This window comes from Phocoena sinus, chromosome 8 (assembly GCF_008692025.1).
Source record: "Phocoena sinus isolate mPhoSin1 chromosome 8, mPhoSin1.pri, whole genome shotgun sequence".
In the NCBI taxonomy this organism is placed as follows: Eukaryota; Metazoa; Chordata; class Mammalia; order Artiodactyla; family Phocoenidae; genus Phocoena; species Phocoena sinus.
In genome coordinates, this window is record NC_045770.1 from 44,817,727 (window position 1) to 44,842,721 (window position 24,995).

General features: G+C 40.6%; 1 protein-coding gene and 1 long non-coding RNA gene across 3 annotated transcripts in view; one reads left to right on the forward strand and one right to left on the reverse strand.

Annotated features, from left to right (window-relative positions):
* Positions 1 to 24,995, forward strand: part of GRM5 (glutamate metabotropic receptor 5) — a 565,234-nt gene that overhangs the window by 488,814 nt on the left and 51,425 nt on the right. For both annotated transcript variants that reach the window (XM_032640370.1, XM_032640371.1), the window contains exon 8: positions 13,940 to 14,879. In XM_032640370.1, coding sequence (XP_032496261.1) covers positions 13,940 to 14,879 — 940 coding nt within the window. The remainder of the gene's footprint in view (positions 1 to 13,939; positions 14,880 to 24,995) is intronic.
* Positions 1 to 24,995, reverse strand: part of LOC116757904 — a 147,975-nt gene that overhangs the window by 75,839 nt on the left and 47,141 nt on the right. The gene's annotated exons all lie outside the window — the stretch shown is intronic.

A 24,995-nucleotide genomic window follows, 5' to 3' on the forward strand; every position in this document is an offset into this window, starting at 1 on the left:
TTCTTGGCTTATCTAGGTTACATAATAATCTTAATAGGAACACATGCTCTACGAGCTGGTTATCCTATCATTCATTCAGCAGAAGTCATTTTTTAATCATGTTTCTACACTGTTTTCAACACTGTGCTAGGTTCTGTTGATAAAGATACAAATGGAAGGTGTCTGACCTTCCATTTCCAGGCCATCAAGTGTCCACAGTAGAAGAAGGCTGACTTACATAATTGCATTCAGAGTATAACATATGATACATACGATAACTGAATTGTGCATTGGTGGCATGCAAGATAGAAGTACTCATTAGCAAATAGCTCCAACTTGGTTCAAACAAAGCACAGGGCACCGGACACATAGTGATCATGGAGCCACAATTCCTACCCTCGAGTATCCCAGAGGCTGGCAGACACACACACAAATAAAGAGCAATTTCAATAAATTAAGTATGCCAGGAATATAGGAGAAACTGATTTAATGTTTGTCCAATAAATAATAAGAGAGAGAGGAGGAATAAGGGAAAGAATGAATGAATGAACAGACCAAGAAAGGAACAAAGGTGGAAGAAAATAAAGTGCTAGCCTGAGAGTAAAAACTAATTACACTGAGGAGAGAAAATTAACCGGGTCTTGGAAGTTCAGTTCTGGGAGGAGATGGAAATAATGCATGTGAAAATGAGAAGTTAACCAAGTAAAAGGGAGAAGAATTTTCAAGGAGAAAGAAAAACCCTAACGAATATATCTAAGGAATGTGTATTCAAAAATATTTTTTCCAACATAACCAAGCTGTTTTGATGCAAGTGAATCACTATTTCACATTCACTTTTCCTATCAAAGCCTATTTATGGAAACCATCATTTTCTAAAGACCAAGCATCATAACGGTGACCAGCTGCTGTAAAAGGAAGTGACTACTTTGCTTAACAATAGAATCCCCCCCCAGGTCCCTAAGCACTTTCTAGACTTTCCTTACATTCGTTACATAGACTCACCAATACTATCTAAGGAAGGTGAAATTTATGACAAACGTAGTATTAAAAAATACAGCTGAAATTTTCGGCTGCGTGTGAGACATGTCCGGAACAATTCTTCTTTATTATCTTCCAATAACATAGCGGTTTAAATCTCAAAAGGGTTGGAATTAGACACATCCATGTTGAAATCCACACTCCACCAATGACTCACTGTGTGACTTTAAGCAAAAATAAACTTCCTTCTCTGAGCTCCTCTTACATAAAAATGGAGGTAACAGTAGTAACTAGTTCACAGAATTATTGGAGAGATTAAATAGCACACAAATAGTTTGGTACCTGTTAACAGTTCAGTTATATTAACGATTATCACTCTACTGTTAATTAAGTTTAAAAAATACAGTGATGAGAAATGAATATAGAGATTGATTGATTGATTTAAAGATAAATGAGAAAATTTGGAGAAAGTTCCAACCTCTATTGAAAGTCTTCCCCACTGGAAAGTAAGATCCTCTAAGTCAATGATTGTCTAGCCCAGTAAATGGCACAGAACAGGCAATGAACTTGCACTTGTTGAACTAGCTTACTATTATAAATATCTCTTTTAATGTCACTTACTTTACCTTCTTAGCTTTCTGATTCCAAATGAATGGGTTACACAAGGTTAACATGATTTGGAATCTCCAGAAAGATAGTCATGAGCCACAACAATACTAAGAGGCATCTGGCATGTTTCTTTTTTTTTTTTTCTTGTTGTTTCCCATTTATTTCTTTTAGGTTCTAGAGTGCTGATAAATTCAACTACAGTGCCCACTCTTTACTGGTTTTCTTTAGACTAATATGTTTTGTTGCTATTTTTGTTACCAATGCATGCATGACAAGAAGTACATTAATCACTGCTTGTACGTTAACAACTGGACGCATAAACTAACCACATTTGTTATTTTCTGTTAATGTTGGTTGTTTCCAGTTTGCCGAAGTACATTAAGAACATATTATGTGAACACTGAAGTAAACACAGTTTAATACAGTCACCTGTTTTTGTCTTCCATTCTAAACTGAAATCTATTACTAAGACCGATGTTTTATTCCTCTTATGCTTGAAATTGAATTCTTTTTCTTTTCCTGCCATCTTTTTTTTTAATCACTCTCCCTGATCAAAAGTTTTTCTGGGGCTTCCCTGGTGGCGCAGTGGTTGAGGGTCCGCCTGCCGATGCAGGGGACACGTGTTCGTGCCCCGGTCCGGGAAGATCCCACATGCTGCGGGGCGGCTGGGCCCCTGAGCCGTGGCCTCTGAGCCTGCGCGTCTGGAGCCTGTGCTCCGGAACGGGAGAGGCCACAACAGTGAGAGGCCCGCGTACCACAAAAAAAAAAACAAAAAAAAAAAGTTTTTCTGGTTTCAGTGGATAATAATGGCATCATTATCCACTTTTCCTGTTTTCCTCAATGACAAGAAAAAGAATTAACCTTCTCGGAGGGAATCTAGCATCTATTGCCTTTAGTGTTTTTACATTTATATCTAACTCTGTGTTTGAAATAAAAGTAAGAATAGAGTTTTGGAGTGTCCCAGGGCTCAGTCTTCATCCTCTTTTCTATCTACATTTGCTTCACCGGTGATCCTACCCAGTCTCTTGTTCTCAGTTATACACTGAAGATTTCTGAATCTAAATATGTAGCCCAGACTTCTCATCCAATCTCCAGACTTGAATATTCAACTGCCTACTTGACATATTCATTTGAATGTGCGATAGATATATCAAATTCTACATTTCCAAATCTGAAATCCTTTAGTCTTTACCTTCCTGATCCCCAAGGCTGCTCTATCCTTAGCATTCTGTATTTCACCTGATGGCAAATCCATTCTTTCAGTAGCTCAGGCCAACAACTTTGGAATCATCTTTTACATTTTCTCATATCCTTTGGTCAATTGGTCAGGAAATTCCACTGACTCTTCCTTCAAATACAGAAGTCTACCACTTCCCATTACCTCCACTGTAAGATCCTGGTCCTGGTAATAACTATTAATCATCTTTACTAGTGAAATAACCTCCTAATTAATCTTCCTGATTCTCCCCCTGCCTCTACCTACAGCCACTTCTCAATAGCCCGGGCAGAGATACCTTTTTAAAAGTAAGCCAGATCATGTTATTCCACTGTCTAAGAACCTACAATAGTTTGCTCTCATTCAAAGTCAAATTTATGTTCTATATGACCTAGACCTTTGTTATGTATCTGGACTGTTTTCCTCTTTATTACATCTCCCTCTATCCCCCAACACATTGGTCCTTTTGTTCTTCTGTTAAGATATCTGGAAGGCTGTTCTCCTAGGGTCATTGCCCAGCTGTTCTCTCTGCCTGGAATGCTCCACCCCAGATACACATACTGCTGTTATCCTTGCCTCCTTCAAGTCCTTGCTCAAATGTCTACCTTGACCAACGTGTTTAGTACTACAAACTGTCCCCCTTTCCCCTCTCTTCTACCTCTTACTTTCCCCACTTCATAGATAACCTTTTATTCCATTATATTGTTAATGTATTAACTTATTTTTGCTGATCATATATTGTCAGTCTCCCCAGTTGGAACACAAGCTAAAGGGTAGGGGATTTCTGCTTGTTTTGGACATTTGGGAATAACAAGCTCCTAGAACACAGTAGACACTCAAAAAATATCTGAGTCACAAAATCAGAAAGGACATTTGGATGGAAGACCAGCCACAGGAGGAAAATGCTTTTTACTATGCAGATTATTTGCAAAAAAAAAAAAGACTGACTAAAACCAGAGGAAAGGGAGCCTGAAAAGAGTCTAGCAAACCAGGAAATTAATTGTAAAACACTCATTATAGCTCAAATCATGTGTGTAAAATTCCCTTGATCCTCTCTTGGTTTTAAAGTGATGACTTTAATGTTTTATTCTAGTAAAGTACAAAACTAGTTTTAAGCATTTTATTTTCTCAGTCCTGAGAAATTGCTTCACTGCTCTTTTTCAGGTAATTGGTCTTTAATTTCTCATATGCAATTTCTTCTACAAGGGTTTCTCCAGATTAAAACCCTCATTATAGGGAAGAGAGTTCTGTATTTCCATTTTATGTATAGAAAAAATGGAGACACGACTAAAACATGCAAAGGACAGACAGTTCAAATATAAAGAGATCCTTGGTAATCCAGTCATCCACGGGCAGAAAGCAGGCTGAAGAAGCTACCTGGTTGTAAAATGTGCCCTCTCTCATAAAAATGGAAAAGGACTCAGATGGAAGGATCCCCATCCAATGAAAATATCTCTGAATGCTCACCGTTACTAAATAAATTCCAAAAACGTAAAAACAAATGGAGACACAAATAAATAGAGGAAGCGTCTCGTATTCACCAGAAATATTTGTGTGCAAGCTGAAAATGAAATGCATGTCTCCTGATTCAACTGTTCTCTCCTCCATTAACGTAATCATTCATTCGTTCAACCTGTTTAACTGTGTGTTGTGTACTGGCTACTGGCTTGGCACAGTAGAGCAAAAGGCAAACAGTCCCCGGCTCTCAATTTGCTCTCTGTCTACTACATGAAACAGACAAGCAAGTTCACTATGAGCATAACAGTTGTGCTATTATGTGCAAAAAAATGTTGTGCAAGCGCTGTGATAGACACCGGCACAGGGAACTGCTTGACCACATGGGAGGAACCTGTCACTCCAGGAATCAGAAAAGCCATCCTCAAAGAGGAGCTGGAAAATGAAAGAGGAATGAGTTAGATAGTGAGGGGAGAGGGGAAAGGTAAAAATGGAGCAAAGTATTCCAGTCAGCACATTTTATTATTTAAATTCATATGCTGTGTTTTTCCTCTCTTATTCATCCGCAGTATGACCGGAAGTCATATTTTTCCAAAGCTGGTCCCTACAAATGTGCATCTGTGATAATCCTTCCCCTCAGCACTCTGCAGAACTATTAAATCATTCTTTATGCCTAATTATGAAATTAATCTTTGCATACAATTTCAAATTCCCCTATAAAATGTAACCAATAAAAAATATAAAAGCTAAATAAAAACTATAGCCCCGAGTTGTCAGCTCTCTGAGGGCATTTTATTAAGGGAATCTAAAACAAAAAATATGCAATAAACCTTGAAGGGCATGAAATAGGCTGGGTCCGATGATAAACGGGTGGCTGTGAGTCCTCTACGTGGCAATGTTAGGAATGTCCCACGATCAATCCTTGTTCTCGTGTGCCGTGGGTACTTGGTGCCCATTCCACACTAGAAAACTTTAGGGACACAAAAGTAAAAATTTACCAATCAGTGTCTGGCTAGCAACCCTCAGGACATATAAGCCAGGATGAGAACCTTGCTGAAGAATTTGAACCAATGAGATTTCTCAGAAGGGAGAATGGATCTACGTCAAATATCAAATACTTATGCCACCACTAGCCCCTCCTTGCACGTGGCAGACATTGCCAGTTATTCATGATTCTCCTTCCTACTAAGTAACCTCAGGGCCCCTTTGAAAGGAACACTTTGATCAGTTTGTCTCTCCTGATGCAACATAAGTCAATCAGTTAATCAATCAATCAAAATGTTCACAGGGTTTTAATCTCAGCCCCAACGCATCAGATTAAACCTCATATCCTTCTTCTGTAAAACAGAGTTAATAATACCTACCTCACTCGTTTATTGTGAAGATTACCTAAAATATCTAGGATAACACCTGACATTTAGTAGGCATTCAATAAATGTTAGTTTCTGCCCTTTTTTTTTAATGCTGGCATAAACAGGAATAAAGTGGCTTCCCATTGAGGCAGCTTCCATAAAACCTACCAAACATTTTGGATAGAGACTAAATTTTCATTTGAGGGAGGAATCATGGTTATGTTTTATTTCATGCTAAGGTTATGGTAAAATCAATAAACTCTAGAAAATGCCTTTTTTTTTTTTTTTGAGAGAACAACTCCAAATTATCTTTCATTTATACAAAAAGGGCATCTTTAACAAAAGACACACTGAGAAGAGAGTCACCATGGCCCAGGAGACAGGGCAGGGAGGTGACAGGCCTTCTGAGGCCCTGCTGGGGAGAAGGGGTCCGGGAAAAGTGGTGAGAAGTCTTGGGTAAGTGCTGAGTGGTGGGGGCCACAGAAAGGAGAAAGCTCCAGTTGGATCAACACTGTTGGCAGGTCATGGGTGGGATTCACAGTGACCTCGCTGCTAACTCTTTTGGGGGTTTCCAGTTAGTGCTGCTGACTGGAGTGAGAGCCGCCCACTGGTTCCTAGAGGGCACCCACCAAAGGGCACCAAAGGACAAAGGCTTCCCCGGTGGTGCATTGTTTAAGAATCCACCTGCCAACGCAAGGGACACGGGTTCGAGGCCTGGTCCGGGAAGATCCCACATGCTGTGGAGCAACTGAGCCCGCGTGCCACAACTACTGAAGCCTTTTTGGGAACGGTGTATCTGAACTTTACACTAAACGACACTTGTTAAAGAATGACTTCTGTTACTGCCTCCCTCTTTCTTCTATTCATAATTCCCAGATCCAATGAATTACTCAAAATTAGATTAATCACAAACACTGATCACTGCCAAGTTAGTACCAGGAATATTTCTAATGTGAGACATGTCACACCCCTAGGCAGAAGGAAGCCTTTGAGGTGCTTACTTAGTTTTGCCCTCTCTGATTCAGAATCCTGACTCTAAAATTCAGGTGTAATGCACTCAATTTAGATTTCTGTCTGTAACAGTACATAACAGTTCTGCAACTTGGACTTCCTAAAGGCCACAGAAAGGTTTGCTGAGAATGATTTGATCCATACACCAGAATGAGAATTTGATTATACTTTGATTATATAGTAGATATATTAATTTGTAAATTGCTGTGCTAACCATATGAGTGAGGCACCGTGCTCAGTACCACGGTTCCATTCGTGAGCAAAAGATGCAAAGGTGCTTTTAGTGAAGTAGGGAGGACAGACCTAAACAATATGACGTCTCTCTCAACCTCTCTCTCTCTCTCTCTCTCTCTCTCTCTCTCTCTCTAACACATGCACATATACACACACAAAACAGATTACAATTATAGTAAGCGCTACAAAGAAAAATAAGGTACCTAAATATAACACGCACACACACACACACATCACTTCCAGTTCTTCTGAAATATGGAAGTAATGAAAAACTTTAGCTTAGGCTAAGTGAAGAGAAAATATTAAATGAGCAGGGTTATGAACAAGGCAGAAAGAATTCTGAGTCTGCATCACTCTGCTATCTCAAACCAACACCCTAGAGATCCAGATCCCGACAGGTAAAGAAGGGAGGAAAGGCAGACAAATGGTCTATTGATGGAGGAGATTGCTAGCAGGCGTGATGGTGTTAGTCCCCAGTCAACACCCTGTACTCTGGGCAGATCTACTGTTCACGTATGAGAGGAGAGTTCCACAACAGCCCCGAATGAGTTTCGTATACCTGAAATGGCCTGACCGGCAGCGGACAACACATACATCTGATGCTCAAAGATTCTCAGCAGCAACTTCCTTTCCTCCAAAATTATACAGGAAATAAGGAGCTTGTTAAGGAGTTCCTGCCTAGTCAACTTACAGAACATCAGGCAACTGTCCCAGGATCTTTGACTCCTCTTTCCTTCTGCCTGAACAGACACCTGGAAGAGGGTTTGAGAATGCAACAGTCTAGGAACTATTAACTACAGGAATATTACTCCTGCAAGACTAATACCCAAACAGTAAGCATGAGTACCAGTTATCGCTAAGCAGTCATATCATTTTTAGGTGTCCAGGAAATCAGTGAGCCGTCCATCTCCCGTTAGATGTATGGGAAGCACAGTAGTGGAATCATAGGATAATGTGGTTAATACAGTTTTGGCAGCTCTCCTTCCCTTTAAAAAAAATTGTTGTATTTTCTGCTGGAGAGGGTGTGGAGAAAAGGAAACCCTCCTACACTGTTGGTGAGAATGTAAACTGGTGCAGCCACTATGGAGAACAATATGGAGGTTCCTTAAAAAACTAAACATAGAGCTACCATATGATGCAGCAATCCCACTCCTGGGCGTACATCCAGAGAAAACTCTAATTCAAAAAGGTACATACACCCCAGTGTTCACAGCAGCACTATTTACAATAGCCAAGACATGGAAGTAACCTAGATGTCCATCGACAGATGAATAGATAAAAGAAGCTGTGATATATATATACACACATATGTGTGTGTGTGTAATGGAATATTACTCAGCCATTAATATGAATAAAATAATGCCATTTGCAGCAACACTGATGGACCTAGAGATTATCATACTAAGTGAAGTAAGTCAAACAGAGAAAAACAAATATCATACGACATCACTTATATGGAATCTAAAAAACGATACAAATGAACTTATTTACAAAACAGAAAGACTCACAGACAAACTTATAACTACCAAAGGGGGAAGGGGGTGGGGGAGGGATAAATTAGGAGTTTGGGATTAGCAGATACAAACTACTATGTATGAAATAGATAAACAAGAAGGTCCTACATATAGCACAGGGAACTATACTCAATACCTTGTAATAAACTATAATGGAAAAGAAAAAAACTGTTGTTTTCAATATATGTCACCTCAAGCTATGAAAGGATGAATTATACTGGAGAATCACAGAATACGGATCAAGCATGAAAGGGGAGGAAAGTGAGAAGTGGATAGCCACCTAAATAGATGTCATCAGAAAACAGGTCTTGATTTTATAATTTATGCCTCACATGCATTTCTAGAAAGGAATGAAATAATATTATGCATCTTCTAAGAAACTCTAATATGCTTGTTGGGAGGGAACTTCACCAATATGATCAAGATCCTTTAATCTAAAATATAAAAAGCATATGCTAAACTGATTATAGTAAAACTATAAAATATATATTCTACAGATTCTTAGTTAACTTCTACATACCCTTCCAGTGATAACTTACCAGTACACTGAGTACTTCCAATACTGAGTACTTACCATTACACTAAGAATGAAACAGGGATAAAAAAGAAAACCATTAATGCAGAAAAGGCCCTAATTCACAGAAGAAAATAAGGAAGAGATTTAGGAAGAATAACAGTGTATTCAGATGTTTGTAAACCAATGCAAAGTAGGCGTAGCAATTAATGAGAATCTAAACTTATATCATAATAAGGTTAGCAGTATCTCAATATTCTGAGATTTGATAGAACTTCTGCACCACCCCCTGTTCAGAGGAAACAGAACTAAAAGTAGTAAAGAGGGGAAATATAAGAGAGTGATATGCCACAAGGAGAGATATCTGGAAAACTGAAGCTCAAAGCTTTGTGAAAGCTCTTTGGGTAAGGATTTTTAAAAGGAAAGAAAGAAAAACTGAAGTGACATTGTTAGAGGAGGATACGGTGCACCATCCAATTAACCACTTTCCTTTGGCTTCTGACACCCTTCCTTCCTTCTAGATGATCTAGCTTATATCTTCCCTGACATATCCTCTTCCTTTGCCCTTCCTTAAGTTCGGTGTCATACCAGACTTCCAGACTCTGCTCTCATCTATATCCATGAATTTCCTTATTGATTACATTTACTTCCATGTCTCTTATTTCCACCTATACACAGATGATTCCTAAAGCTGTAACTTCTACCCTGATAGCTCTTCTAAGCTTCTGCTCCCAGCTGCTCTACTCGTCATAAACATTTCAAACACAACATGTCCAAACTGGAACTAGATATCATTCCTATAAAATGTGACGCTTTTCTTCCAACAGCCTGTATCTTGGTTAACAGCACTGCCATCAGCTTGATTAGAAGCCTCTCTCCTGACTCTGCTGTCTGTCTACCTCATCATTTCTTTCAGTCCTAGTTCTGAAATGTCTTCACCAGCTGAATGTTCTCAGGACAGTGGCTTTTAATTATTGCCCTAACATCCCTTGCCTGTCCTATTGTGATAGCCTTCTAACCATTTTATTCACCTCCCGTCTCTACCTGCCATCCAGACCTCCTGTCTTTCCAGTCTCTCTCCCCCCACTATTAATCCTGGCCTTGAGACAACATAGCTCATGGAAAGCCTTAGGTAGGGTTAGCGTGATTGCATCTAGTAATTATCATGTAAGACATTCACACACTGGATGAGAAGTCAGCCTGATAATCTCTAAGGTTGGGCTGCCAACCGAGGACCAGTTGTATAGTCACTGAGCTTGCTGATTCAAAACGAAATTCTTTTGTCCCACCCCAAATGTACTGATTCGAAAGCTCCTGAGTTTAGACTCCTGAATTGTATTTTTGTAGACTCTCCAAGTGACTGTGATGCACATCCATTCTTGGAAACTCTAAGATCTTATCCAATTGATAACATTCAATGATTATAACACTATAATCAGAATCCAGTATTTTCTATTCCAAGAGAATAGTTTCAAAAGTATTTTGTGCAATGGCAGCATCATTAAAGCCTTTGCAGGGGTTCACGTTAAATGAAAAAAACATTCATTTGAATACATAAATTCTGACAACTTTGAGAAAATAACCACAACACATTAGAGGCATCCCTTATACACATTTCTTCCAACACATATATCTAATGGAGATTTAAGTTTCACACATGATGTTAACAGGTTGCACACGAAGAGTTCAAGAATATATTTGACATAAAAACAGTGATGAATGTTATCATAGAGAAAACATTCAGTAATTAGGGTGCTAATGACGTTTAGATAAAAGCAGTTAAGATTTAGCAGAACAACAGGGGGAAAAAAAGGAGTAAAGTGAAAGCCCTTAAATATTTATATATTTTTTCAGGTGATTCGCTTCAGCTGTTGAAAGGATTCCTGCTTCATGTACCACATAACATCTTTCCTATATCAGTAAATTACTATGGACATTTAGTAGCTCATGACCTAGCAGGGGAAACAGACCCCTATAGAATTAACTACAGTAGATAATGAATTTCATTGTCATATCAGTGTTATGAATAAGCTGTTATGGAAGAATAAAGATAGGAATGATGAGTCCCTATTTTCTTGTTGTAAAATAGTCTCTATGAAGAACAAATTTGTAAATATGAACCTAAACCCTATGGTATCCTAAAGTCTCAGAAGTTGATATCCTACATAATAAGAAGCATATGTGAACACAGATGCCTAAAAATAGATACAGGTATATTCATTAGCAATGAGATATGTATTTATTTATAATCCTATACACTATATAAAATAACTGTCATATTTAGTCTGGGCTATCCACATACACATTTTTTAAAGTTAAAAGCACAGGTTTTTGGGCTTCCCTGGTGGCGCAGTGGTTGAGAGTCTGCCTGCTGATGCAGGGGACGCGGGTTCGTGCCCCGGTCCGGGAAGATCCCACGTGCGGCGGAGCAGCTGGGCCCGTGAGCCATGGCCGCTGAGCCTGTGCGTCCGGAGCCTGTGTTCCACAACGGGAGAGGCCACAGCAGTGAGAGGCCCGCATACCGCAAAAAAAAAAAAAAAAAAAAAAAAAAAAAAAAGCACAGGTTTTTAAACTAAGCATACATTTTCCCACAGAAACTATTTTGTAAAGTGTGCTGAGGATCCTAGGCTAACTCACAAATCCTATTAAGCCCGTATTGCATCTTACTATAAACTAATAGTTTGAAACCTAAGATCTTGAAGAAAAAGACTGGCAAGGCAGAAATAAGAGAGAGAAGAAAGAATGTTTTCGTTTCTTTCTACAACAGAGCTGCCTTAGACACGTTTTGAAAGAACCCCACGCTTCTTTGTCATTGTCAGGGAGGAAGAAATTTCCCTCTACCCTTCTAGGTTCTTCTGGCTGACATCAAAAGAATTAAATTGACATGAGACATTAAGAAGAGAAATCAAAGAGTTTAACAACCTGTAGACATGGGAGAGACTCAGGAAAAATGAGTAACTCACCAAAATGGCCAAAGCCCTCATCTTAAGTACCGTCCTCAGCTAAAGACAATAGAGGATGTTGAGGGTGGGGACAGTCAGCTAGGGGAGGAAAAGCACAGTAAGGGTAAAGGTTTTTATGCAGATTCAAGTCTTTGCCTTCTCTACTGATAAGAACTTCTAGAGATTTGGACACCCTCCTCTACTGTACAGTGAGGGTGCTACCCTTCCAAATGGAGATTTCCCTTATGAATGCAAATGTTCCTTACAAAAGTGTGTCTCTCCTAGTGGGGTTTTCAGTTTTCTTCCCCCGTCTGCCATTTCTTAGAAAATAACCAGCTGAAAGTAATTAATATCTCAAAGAGACATACTTGGGGATGGCAAATTCTGCTCCCCTACGCCATCATTACATACTGTTACTGTTGTCTCCCTTACCTCCTAGTAGCCATTGATATTCAAAGCCACTTACTACAATACCCTTGACCAGGAGATACAGGAAGTTACAGCTATATCAATTAGGATTTGGTTTGGCTGCATATATAAGGGAAATAAAAGTTGTTTAAACAAGGTAAATATGATATACACAGTCCAGAGCTAGTCAGTGATTCCACGGTTAACAGGGACTCAGGCTCCCTGCATTTTTCTCTTCCAAATCCCAAAACATGTTTTCTGACCTTAATGTTACCTTATAGCCCAAGATAACTGCTGGAGCTCTAGCCATCACGTGTATAGTCCAGTCGACAGAAGGAGAAAGCCAGGAAGGGCAAAAAAGGTACTTTCCAAGATGAGTCATTTTCCTTGAAGGAGTTCTCTGCTTACATCTTTCTGGCTAAAATCTATCACATGGCACACCTGACTGCAAAGGTTGCTGGCAAATGTAGCGTTTTAGCTGCATCCTTTTCCACCCCAAAGGAAACGGAGATCTGTTGCTGAGGATAAAGGGGAGAATGGCTATTTGCAGGCAGTGAATAATCTCTGCCACATTGCTGAAGTGTCCAGGGCTCCGGATTACTAACTCCTCTCCTACTCACTCAATAACGCTATCTCAATTCCATTTTAAAACTCTAATTGACAAGAATGATCCTTTGAGAGCAGTGGTTCTCAACTCTGGCTGCAAGTTTAGAAGCACTTAGAGTGCCTTTTAAAAATCCTGATACCCAGGCCAATGAAATCAGAAACTCTGGCACTGAAACCCAGGCCGCAGTACTTTTTTAAAATATCTAAGTGATTCCAGTGTGTAGCCAAGTTTGAGAATCACTGCCCTAAAGAAATTTAAAAGGAAGGCACATAACCCAAATGACGCCAAATTGTCATGATTTTTGGCAGTGGATTCAAGGACCGATGTTGGTCATCCTTGATGCCTTTGTCTTTCACATATCCCCACATGCATTTAAACAGCCTATATTGCTTCCAGTATTTCTCAAATCTCTCTACACCTTTACCTCATCCAAAATCCACACAGCAACCAAAATAATGTTTAAAACACACGCACGCAAATCTGACCACGTGATTCCTCTTACTCTACATAGATCCCTCCAATGACTTCCCATTGATCTAAGACTCTCTGCCCTGCAAGATCGCCTCCTGCCTACGTTCCAGACTTATCTTAGGCCACTCATCACATTACTGTATGGAACCTCCTTTCATGCTTCCAATGCCCCCTAGCTCTTTCCTTACGATTAATTTCTATTTGCCAAACCTACCAAATCCACAAATTCAGCCAAACCACAACACTTGCATTTGCTAATTCCTGTTGAAGGAGATTTTACTGTTCCCACAGACTGAGGCAGGGTTCATGCTCTACTTCTTCATGGTCCTTATCCCACCTGTAGGTAATTCTATAAAAGTCCCCCAACCCCCACCAATTTTTTTTTTTGGAGGGCGGGGAATATGTTCTTCATCATCTTTTGTTTTCAGAACCTAGAACAGCTCCTGTCACAGAGTATGTATTTGATAATCTAAAGATAAATATTTTATGACTGAATATATGAAGAAAGGAGTCGTATGGGATACTGAGCTTAGAAGGGTAGACTGGAGACAAACTCTAAGGATCATAGGCACCTGCTTACAACTTAGGCACAAGTGACCCAAGTCAATATTTCTTCCTTCTTTTTCAATATGTGTCTGTGTCTCTGCAGGTTGTGATTTGATCCCAGTACAGTATCTTCGCTGGGGTGACCCTGAGCCCATTGCAGCTGTGGTGTTTGCCTGCCTCGGCCTGCTAGCCACCCTGTTTGTCACCGCAGTCTTCATCATTTACCGTGATACACCAGTAGTCAAGTCCTCCAGCAGGGAACTCTGCTACATTATCCTTGCTGGCATCTGCCTAGGCTACTTATGTACCTTCTGCCTCATTGCAAAGCCCAAACAGATTTACTGCTACCTTCAGAGAATAGGCATCGGTCTCTCCCCAGCCATGAGCTATTCAGCCCTTGTAACCAAGACCAATCGTATTGCAAGGATCCTGGCTGGCAGCAAGAAGAAGATCTGTACCAAAAAGCCCAGATTCATGAGTGCCTGTGCCCAGCTAGTGATTGCTTTCATTCTCATATGCATCCAGCTGGGCATCATCATCGCCCTCTTTATAATGGAGCCTCCCGACATAATGCACGACTACCCAAGCATTCGAGACGTCTACCTGATTTGTAACACCACCAACCTAGGAGTCGTCACTCCTCTTGGATACAATGGATTGCTGATTTTGAGCTGTACCTTCTATGCTTTCAAGACCAGAAACGTTCCAGCCAACTTCAACGAGGCCAAGTATATCGCCTTCACAATGTACACCACCTGCATTATATGGCTGGCCTTTGTGCCCATCTACTTTGGCAGCAACTACAAAATCATCACCATGTGTTTCTCCGTCAGCCTCAGCGCCACAGTGGCGCTCGGCTGCATGTTTGTGCCGAAGGTATACATCATCCTGGCCAAACCAGAGAGAAACGTGCGCAGCGCCTTCACCACGTCCACGGTGGTGCGCATGCACGTGGGGGATGGCAAATCCTCCTCGGCAGCCAGCAGATCCAGCAGCCTGGTCAACCTGTGGAAGAGGAGGGGCTCCTCTGGGGAAACCCTAAGGTAAAAGTTTTGCAGGTGCTGTAGAGCACTGGCCCCTAGGGCGGAATCAGGGGCATTTGTTTCCCAGGCCCTTTAGATGCGAAATACCTGAATAACTGAAACTAGGGGAGGCAGGGTGCTGGGAAAGGGCTTTGGACGTTTGCACTGAATGGTTTTTATGGAGTTAATTGGGTATGGGCCTGGTGACTTAACCTAAGGCCAGAAACATAAAAGTTGAGATAGAGAAGAAAAAGCAAAGACTTACAACAAAAGGGAAGTGAGGTCAGAACAGGGAGAGCACAGCTAAATCACTGAGGCAAGGCAAGGACCTCCGGGTCCTGAGGGGACAGAGATACACAGTGGACTAAATTCTAATTCACCCGCACAGAACAGAGAAAATTAGTGTTAACAAAGATTATGCTGAGAGCAGAGCACCAAGAGCCTTACACATCTGACTGCACTTACATGTGCCTGAACCTCTCTCAAGCCCAGAAGAACCCTTGACTGCCCACCCCACAGAGGCACAAGAAATATATAATTTATACTTTCATTCTTTTTTTTTTTTTTTTTTGCGGTACAAGGGCCTCTCACTGCTGTGGCCTCTCCCGTCGCGGAGCACCGGCTCCGGACGCGTAGGCTCAGCGGCCATGGCTCACGGGTCCAGCCGCTCCGCGGCATGTGGGATCTTCCCGGACCGGGGCACAAACCCGTGTCCCCTACATCGGCAGGCAGACTCTCAACCACTGCGCCACCAGGGAAGCCCTATACTTTCATTCTTAATGGGCAACTTGAACTCTTTGGGACATGTCTAAGTAGCTGAAAGGGGCAAAACAACAAAGGGGCTTTGCATATAACCTTCCTAAACAACCAGCCAGTTTCCCACTTTCTCTGTTGTCCATAGTCTCATCCCATCCACCAAGGCCAGCGTCCCAGGTAGTAGTTAGCGGCCAATTGCCATCTGAAAAGAATCTGAAGCCAACAGCCGATGATATCCCTCCATGTGGAGGACTTTCTTATGTGATAAATGCCCCCTAAGGCACTTCAAAAGGCAATGAGATCATCTTATCAGTGGCTTGTGAACAAATTTGGAGGTATTAAAAAGGCTACATAGATTGTTACAGGGAATAATATTTAAGAAAATACATCAAAAGAGCTAGTCAGAGCATCAGTCTGCAAACTCTATAGAGATTTGAGAATTTTCCTAAAATCTAGACAAATAAGTGGAAGATAAGCATTTTTCAAATGGAAGATAAATAGCTAAATACTAATCCTTGAACAATTCTTATACCATCATTTAGCCTTCCTGAGAAATCCTACTTTCCTATCAGCCCTGATTCTTCAAAGCCTGAATTATGGGTGATGGTAGAGGTACTGTGTCTGCTGAGGACTAAAAAGGACTCATAGGATACTTGGGAGTTTATCCGCATGACCCAATTCATTTACATTATTAACATGTATCCTTGCCTCTCTCAATTCTTTTCTGATTCCTATATGCCTCTCATCTCTTTCCACGTACACTGTGCAAGGTATTCAACTAAACTGTAAACCTTGGGGAAAATAACCCCTTCTACTTCCTCAATAAATCCTGGGTATGTCATGGCCTATACATAGAAGACCTTCCATATATCTAACTGCTGGCATATTTTCCATCTGCCTTCGTGACTTCTAAAACATTCTTTTTTGCAACTTCTGCAAGATAAGCCTTTTATTTTATCCAAGAAAATTTATTTTTTCCAAACTTTTATTTTATCAGCCTCTCTTTAAACTCTCTCTTCAAATAAAATCTTCCAGGGAATCCTGATAGAGAAAACAAACCGGTTGCTGGAGGGACGGAATTGTGAGGCCATGCCTAAACACCCCAAAAACTCACCAGGGCAGGCTCCATGGAGAGAACATGCAGCAATGGTGAAGAGCACTGGCCTTGTAGCCAGCTTGTCCTGAGTTTGAACACCGGCACTACCATTTCTTGTCTCTGAGCCTTGCTTCCTTCATCTGCCAAATTGAGATCATATCACCTGCCGCATAGGATTGTCAAGAGTGAAAGAAATAGTGTGTGCAAAGGCCAAGCACACAATAGACACTTTATTGGAGGTAGCAGAGTGCAGAGCTGGGCAGCACTGGGATTAAACATCCCAGTTAGCTGGGCAGCATCACTTACTAGCTGTGTAACCACAGGCAAATCACTTAACGTGTCTATGCCTCCGTTTCCTCCTCTGATGAATGGAGTTAATGAAATACATATTACATACAGTAGTTGTAAGACTAAATAAGTAAATACATGTAACTGTATGCCACACAATAAGTACTTAAGTGTTTGCTATTAACTAAGTTAACAGCTGTCAGTCTTTGCCCATACCTGAATGTCTCTGTGTCAGGTACGCAATGAGGAGGATCTTCATAACAAAGAGAGCATCATATAAGGCAGAACAAACCTATACATACATTGATTGTATAGCCTGGGCTTTCTAGAGCATCTCCATTTTTACATTGTCTAGCTTCTAGCCAGACTGTAGAACATACCCTTTGTCCCAATCTAAGCAGGATAAGCTTGGGAGTGGAGGCCTTGTCTACCTTGTTCATCACTGTGCCTCCAGGGCCTAGAAGTACTGAGAAGGGTGCTTGACACATAGAAGACACTCAATAATCATTCATCGGTATGTTTGTTGAATGAATGGACTGGAGAATGTAGTAATGTAGCTACTTTTTGCTTGTCTTCAAGTGTGCACACTACTTCCCCCTAGTGGTTCTACTAACTTTCATAAGATTAAGCCTACAATGATCAGTTGTTTTTGTTTTAATTAATTTTTAGTGGAGTATAGTTGCTTTACAATGTTGTGTGATTTTCTGCTGTACAGCAAAGTGAATCAGTTATACGTATACATATATCCACTCTTTTTTAGATTTCCTTCCCATTTAGGTCACCACAGAGCACTGAGTAGAGTTCTCTGTGCTATACAGTTGGTTCTCATTAGTTATTTTTTTTATACATAGTAGTGTATATATGTCAGTCCCAATCTCCCAATTCATCCCACCTCCCCTTTCCCCCTTGGTAACCATAAATTTGTTCTCTACATCTGTAACTCTATTTCTGCTTTGCAAATAAGTTCACCATTTTTTCTAGATCCCACATATAAGCGATATTACACGATAGTTGTTTTTCTCTTTCTGACTTACGTCACTCTGTATGACAATCTCTAGGTCCACCTTCGTCTCTGGAAATGGCACTATTTTGTTCCTTTTTATGGCTGAGTAATAGTCCCTTGTATATATATGTACTGCATCTTTATCCATTCCTCTGCTGATGGACATTGAGGTTGCTCCCATGTTCTTAGCTATCATAAATATTGCTGCAATGAACATCAGCATGCATGCATGAATCCTTTCAAATTATGGTTTTCTCAGGGTATATGCCTAGGAGTGGGATTGCTGGGTCATATGGTAGCTCTATTTTTAGTTTTTAAAGGAACCTCCATACTGTTCTCCACTGTGGCTGTAACAATTTACATTCCCACCAACAGTGTAGGAGGGTTCCCTCTTCTCCACACCCTCCCCAGCATTTATTGTTTGTAGATCTTTTGATAATGGCCATTCTGACCGGTGTGAGGTGATACCTCATTGTAGTTTTGATTTGCATTTCTCTAATAGTTAGTGATGTTGAGCATCTTTTCATGTGTTTGTCGGCCATACGTACATCCTCTTTGGTGAAGTGTGTATTTAGGTCTTCTGCCCATTTTTTGATTGGGTTGTTTGTTTTTATGATATTGAGCTGCATGAGCTGTTTGTATATCTGGGAGATTAATCCCTTGTGAGTTGCTTCGTCTGCAAATCTTTTTTTCTGATTCTGAAGGTTGTCTTTTGTATGGCAACACAAAAGACCCCGAATAGCGAAAGCAATCTTGAGAAAGTAGAGCTGGAGGAATCAGGCTCCCTGACGTCAGACTGTGCTACAAAGCTACAGTAATCAAGACAGTATGGCACTGGCACAAAAACAGAAACAGAGATCAATTGAACCGTATAGAAAGTCTAGAGATAAACCCACACACCTATTGCCACCTAATCTATGAAGGAGGCAAGAATATACAATGGAGAAAAGACAGTCTCTTCAGTAAGTTGTGATGGGGAAACTGAACAGCTACATGTAAAAGAATGAAATTAGAACACTCCCTAACACCATACACAAAAATAAACTCAAAATGGATTAGAGACCTAAATGTAAGACCGGACACTATAAAACTCTTAGAGGAAAATATAGGCAGAACACTCTTTGACATAAATCACAGCAAGATCTTTTTCAATCCACCACCTAGAGTAATGAAAATAAAAACAAAAATAAACACATGGGACCTAATTAAACTTACAAGCTTTTGCACAGCAAAGGAAACCATAAACAAAGCCTGCTGTGATCTGTATTACAAATATCCCCTGCACTCCTGTGGTCATCAGTTTCTGCTCAAGATTCCCACCCACTGATCTCACGTTTTGCTATAATTCTAACATTCCTCTAATAACATTAGATTACTATTTTCAACTACTTCATTTCTAATTTAGTAAATAAAAGGACAGCATAAACAACAAAATTCACTGGTAATGCCAATAGAAACAGGAATTCTTAGGATTTGGGGTCCTATTTTAATTTGTTTTCCCTACAGGGTCATGTAGTTGTTTTTTTTGTTTGTTTTTTGGGGGGTTTTTTGGAAGTTCTTAAACAGAGGGCTTTATTTTTATTTTTTTTAAATACAGCAGGTTCTTATTAGTTATCTATTTTATACATATCAGTGTATACATGTCAATCCCAATCTCCCAATTCATCACACACCCCCCGCCGCCACTTCCCCCCCTTGGTGTCCATACGTTTGTTCTCTACATCTGTGTCTCTATTTCTGCCCTGCAAACCAGTTCAACTGTACCATTTTTCTAGGTTCCACATACATGAGTTAATAAACGATATTTGTTTTTCTCTTTCTGACTTACTTCACTCTGTATGACGGTCTCTAGACCCATCCACGTCTCTAGGGTCATGTAGTTCTTAATGATTGGATTCTGTAATCAGCACATCTGGGTATTAGAATATGAAAGAAGGTACAGAGGCACCTTTGGCAATTGTTGGCTTTTCTGTATGAGGTCTTGGCAAATGCTGGTCTGTCTATATGATTATGGCTGAGACAGGCTATCCTCTGATTATACAGAGACTTCTTTTTGCCATTAACCAGGATATTCACGCTGGGACCTGCTTCTGATATAGAGAAGAAGAAAGGCCCGAGAAAGCTATAATACCCTTGCATCACATACATCCCATAGCTGCTCCCTGCTTTGAAGCTATAATTCTAAGAAATAAAGTTAGATCCAAACTAAAATTCCTCTATACCTCCCATGAGCTCTCAAACTAGGTATTCCTTCTCTGTGATCCAAAATCAAGATGTTCAGAACATTGTAGATATAACTGCTTATGTATGGATTTATCTCACCTTTTAGTTTATAGTTTTATAAAGGCCAGTATGTATCACATTGCCTTTCACACTGGGGCTTAATTAATGGGGAACAAGTAAACTTGAGTGCTCCTAATATTTTCACATTTTAGTCTAAATTACTTTCATTAGTTGTGCTTCTCAGGCTTGAATTCTGTAATATGCCAATAAGCCTATCTGTTGGGATCTAGAGTGACATTAAATATGTAACCTAAATCTTTGGATGTAGGTCTTTGGGGAGAAGCAGCTGCTCTGCTCAGCCTAGCCTGGTTCTGCTTGCTTCCATCTAGTGTATGGTGAAGTAGGCTGCTATAAATCCAGATTGGGTTTGGGCCCTGTTTCCGAAAAGGCTTATATATGTCCCTTCCACGTCTCGTGGCAGACGGTGAGGGCTCCATTTTAGAGAGGACACTAATTGCCTACTTTAGAGTGAAAAAGATAATAACAACTTCTGAGGTTATAGTAACTATATTTCCAAAAGTTAGTGAACACTCTGCGTGAATCTGAACAAGGTACTTCAGTCTGTTTCCTCACCTGTGAAATGGTACATAATAACCCCTGTTGTAAGGAGTAACTGAATTGATATGTATTAAATGCTTTCTATCAGCACATAGAAAGCACTCAATAAATGGTAGGTGAATCTTTAGAAGTGTGTTCAGCTGCAAGTCAACCTGTTTTTCAGAGATTTACATGACTTGTTTGCCTTTCATTTTCCTCGTGTTACAAGAAATATGCAGATAGCCTGCTCCTGGCGTTCCTCCAGGGCTCAGTGATGCCAGAGCCAACATCTCTGCTATTCTCTAGGCCTTTTACTGATGAATGCACAAGAGCTCCATGCATTGTACCCCTTTATGAGGGAAAACAATAATCTTCTCAGAGTCCCCTACGAATTTGCCTTTATGTCTTATTGGCCCAAACTGTCTCAATATAGCTACCCCTAGCTGCAAGAGAGTATTGGAAAGCATGCATTTTAGCTCTTACATGTTCTGAAATGGAGACTGAAAGGAAGCTGTCAAGTGCTGGTTGGATACACCAGTGAATAGTGTCTGCCATGGAAAGTGAAGTACCTAGTAGCATTAGTGGCAGTAGTAATATTAACAGAATTGTCTAGTGGTCACAAAATACTGAAAGTAGAAGCAATAATCATTCCCATTTTTCAAATGAGGGGTCTGTGGTCCAGTATGGTTAGAACGCCTGTCCATGGTCTCATGACTAGTTATGCAGCAGTTTTTAACTCAGGCCTTAGCTTTTGGGCATCGGAGTGGAGCATCTCCCAGAATGTTTTCTTTGGAAAGCGAGTCTGACAAAATTGCTCCTTGAAAAAAAGTGTATTTGGTCAAACAAACTTGAAGAGACTCTGACTATTCTTTTACTGGAGATAAAAACTGAAAAGTCTTGCAGTGTATAAACCAATCACTCATGTGTTAATCCTTTTCCATCTTTCCCCAAGCTTATTGAACACAACACTACTCTTTCAAGTAACTCCCTTAACCTGCTGGAGAATTGATACTACAAGGGTGATTCTCTTTGGAAACCATCATCATAGCCAAAAGAGAAGAAAGGTTTCTGGGGGCCTGAAGAATAGTTCATATCTTCAGTGAGAAGGGGGCTAGAAAGAGCCAATTCCACCTCCGATCTTGGAGAGAGAATCACTTCTGTTCTCTGAGCACCTAAGGGAAGAATAGAGCTAATTCGAACAGGTCTGAGCAGTTTTCTGAGAAGTTAAATAGGCTCACCCTAGAGCACAAAAAAGAAAAGTGCCCGGAGTCAGTCACTCAATTCACTGAAATAGCACGGGGAGATTTTTATTTAAGAGGGAGTGAGTCACTATAGTTTTTTTTATCGAGAAACATACTATTTATGCCATCAATGTATAGAGGTCCCTGTGATTCACATTTTGGTTTTAGACACTAATCTTCCAGCATGACATGGTGCAGCATCAAATCACTGTCAGGAAGATAATGCCATGCTTCCGTTTAGGGCCTTCACTTCAGCTGCAAATTGACAAATGAACACAAAACCAGTTCTGACCTAAATAAAGCATTGAATTTGATGAGTCTAAAGTTCTGGCTCTACAACATTCAGAATTTCCAGGGTCATGGAGCTGAGGTTCTGAGAAGCAGTGGACTTTTTTTTTTTTTTTTTTTTTTTTGCGGTATGCGGGCCTCTCACTGTTGTGGCCTCTCCCGTTGCGGAGCACAGGCTCCGGATGCGCAGGCTCAGCAGCCATGGCTCACGGGCCCAGCCGCTCCGCGGCATGTGGGATCCTCCCGGACCAGGGCACGAACCCGTGTCCCCTGCATCGGCAGGTGGACTCTCAACCACTGCGCCACCAGGGAAGCCCAGCAGTAGACCTCTCATGGCTAAATTAATGACAGAGGCCTATAGCCCTAAATTATAAATTTTATCAGAAGGTAAAACCCTCCCCAGGGTTTCTAGTCAGGTGGCAGAAACATTAGCATTATCTCCACCTTAATTTTAGAAACTATCATTTGCTACTTTTGTTTTAATTAACTAATTAACTTGGCTTTAATTAACATTGTCGTGAAGGCCCACTTAGGCTATTTGCTAAAGCAACTGCTAGTCCTTTCACATACACTGTCCAAATTACAATTTGCCTGGAATTGGCTCTCTTGTGTGAATTCCAATATACCCAACTATTATCAAAGCTTTCATGATTTCCAACTGCTTAGATTTCATTAAGTGGTGATTAGTCTTTATGAAGTGATGTCCATGCTATTTCTCCCTCTTTAGAATCCTCTGCCTCTTTCTTCTCTCTCTCTAGACCTTTTTTCTCTTCCAAGGCCCAGGTTCCTCAATGAAACCCTATGAGAGTAAACTATCTCACAGACTTTCCCTCAACTGGACTCAGAACATTTAGCAGACATTCCTCACACCTTCTTCAATTATTTTTTATTCACAAACATTTACTGAGAACTGAGCATTCCCAGACACATCCTGGGGATGTGAGGGTTGTTCTGTGTATGTATGCAGTAGTTTCACAACTATCTAATGAGATCTTAAAAGTATTTGGATGAACATATACACACTACTATATATAAAACAGATAACCAACAAGGACCTACTGTATAGCACAGGTAACTCTACTCAATATTTCATAATAACCTATAAGGGAAAAGGATATGAAAAGGAACACACACACACACACACACACACACACACACACACACACATAACTGGATCGCTGTGCTGCACACCTGAAACTAACACAATATTGTAAATTAACTATACTTCAATTTAAAAAACATCTCCCTCAAGGCTGAGCACAGTACGGACACACAGCAGTGCTCGTAGATGGACTATGAATCTGGTGGGCATCAGCTCTTAGGGATCACACTGCCCCCGTGAGAAAGACCACTCAGTTCACTGACTTGATTGCCTAGATTTTAGCTGATAACACTTTGCTCTAGAAATATAAGAAGAAATACATTTTCCTAAAATCAAACCCTGTTTTTTAATCAAGCCTCCGTGAAGTGCCTGCTCTGTGCCAAGCACTGTTATAGATTCTGTGGATACAGAGATAAATAAAACATAGTCTTTGAGGTGCTTTCAGTCTCCTGAGACAGAATTAAAAACAGGTAAGTTCAATAAAGGGCTACAGGGCTGTGATAGGAGTCTACAGGGGAACAGCGGGGCCTAAAAGTAGCAGCAGTAAATTGTACACGCTGGGAATTAGCAAAACTTTCCAAGGAAACCAGTTCAAATGATAGAAACTATCTAAACATTTTGATCTCTGCTAAGATGTCTTCAGGGCTTCTCTACTGGCTAACACAGGATACAGCCAAACTCTCATTACCTGGCAGGAAAGGCCCCTGGTGGTATAACAACTCCTTCCCTGGCCAGACTTGCATCTAGTCACTCCCTGCTTGACTTTCCATACTGACCCACTCACAATTTTCTTGCTTTCAGGCCTCTATCAAGGTGGCTACTTTGGTATAAAATATACCTGCCCCATTCACTTTCAACTCTCACTTGGCCAACTCATACCCATCCATCTTCAATATCACTTCTACTGGAAAGCCTGTCCTGACCATCTGGAACTGCATTAGGTCCCTCTCTTCATGGTCCAAATGAGCGTGTGCTTCTCCGTGTAGAGCACTTAGCAAGTTCGTTAAAATTACCTGCTTAACTGTAAGTCTCCCTTACCCACGCACGTATGCGCACGTGTGTACACACACACACACACACACACACACACAATACCGTGAATTTACTAGGCACAGGGCCATGTCTTACTCATTTTCTGTGCCATTGGCACCCAACACAGTACCAGACACATAGTCAGCACTCAAAAATACTTGTTAAATGAATGCATGGACAGATGGATAGATATACAAGTAAGGACGTTTGAGCAATTGATACCCTGCCATTTGACAACGAACAAAGAAGGACTAAAGATAGTGAATAATTATATTTACTGAGCATTTGCTATGGGCCAGGCACTGCTTAAACCCCTTACAAGTATTAACTCTTTTAATCCTCATTTTATAGATGAGGAAACTGAGGCAAGCAGTGGAGAATTTACTTGCTCGAGTCCATACAGAGTAAGTAAAAGACGCAGGATTAGAATAAAGGCAGGCTGGTTTCAGAGCCCAAGCCAGTAACCATTAAACGGATGTTCCCCATTCCAGTTCTTATACATTGTGGCCTG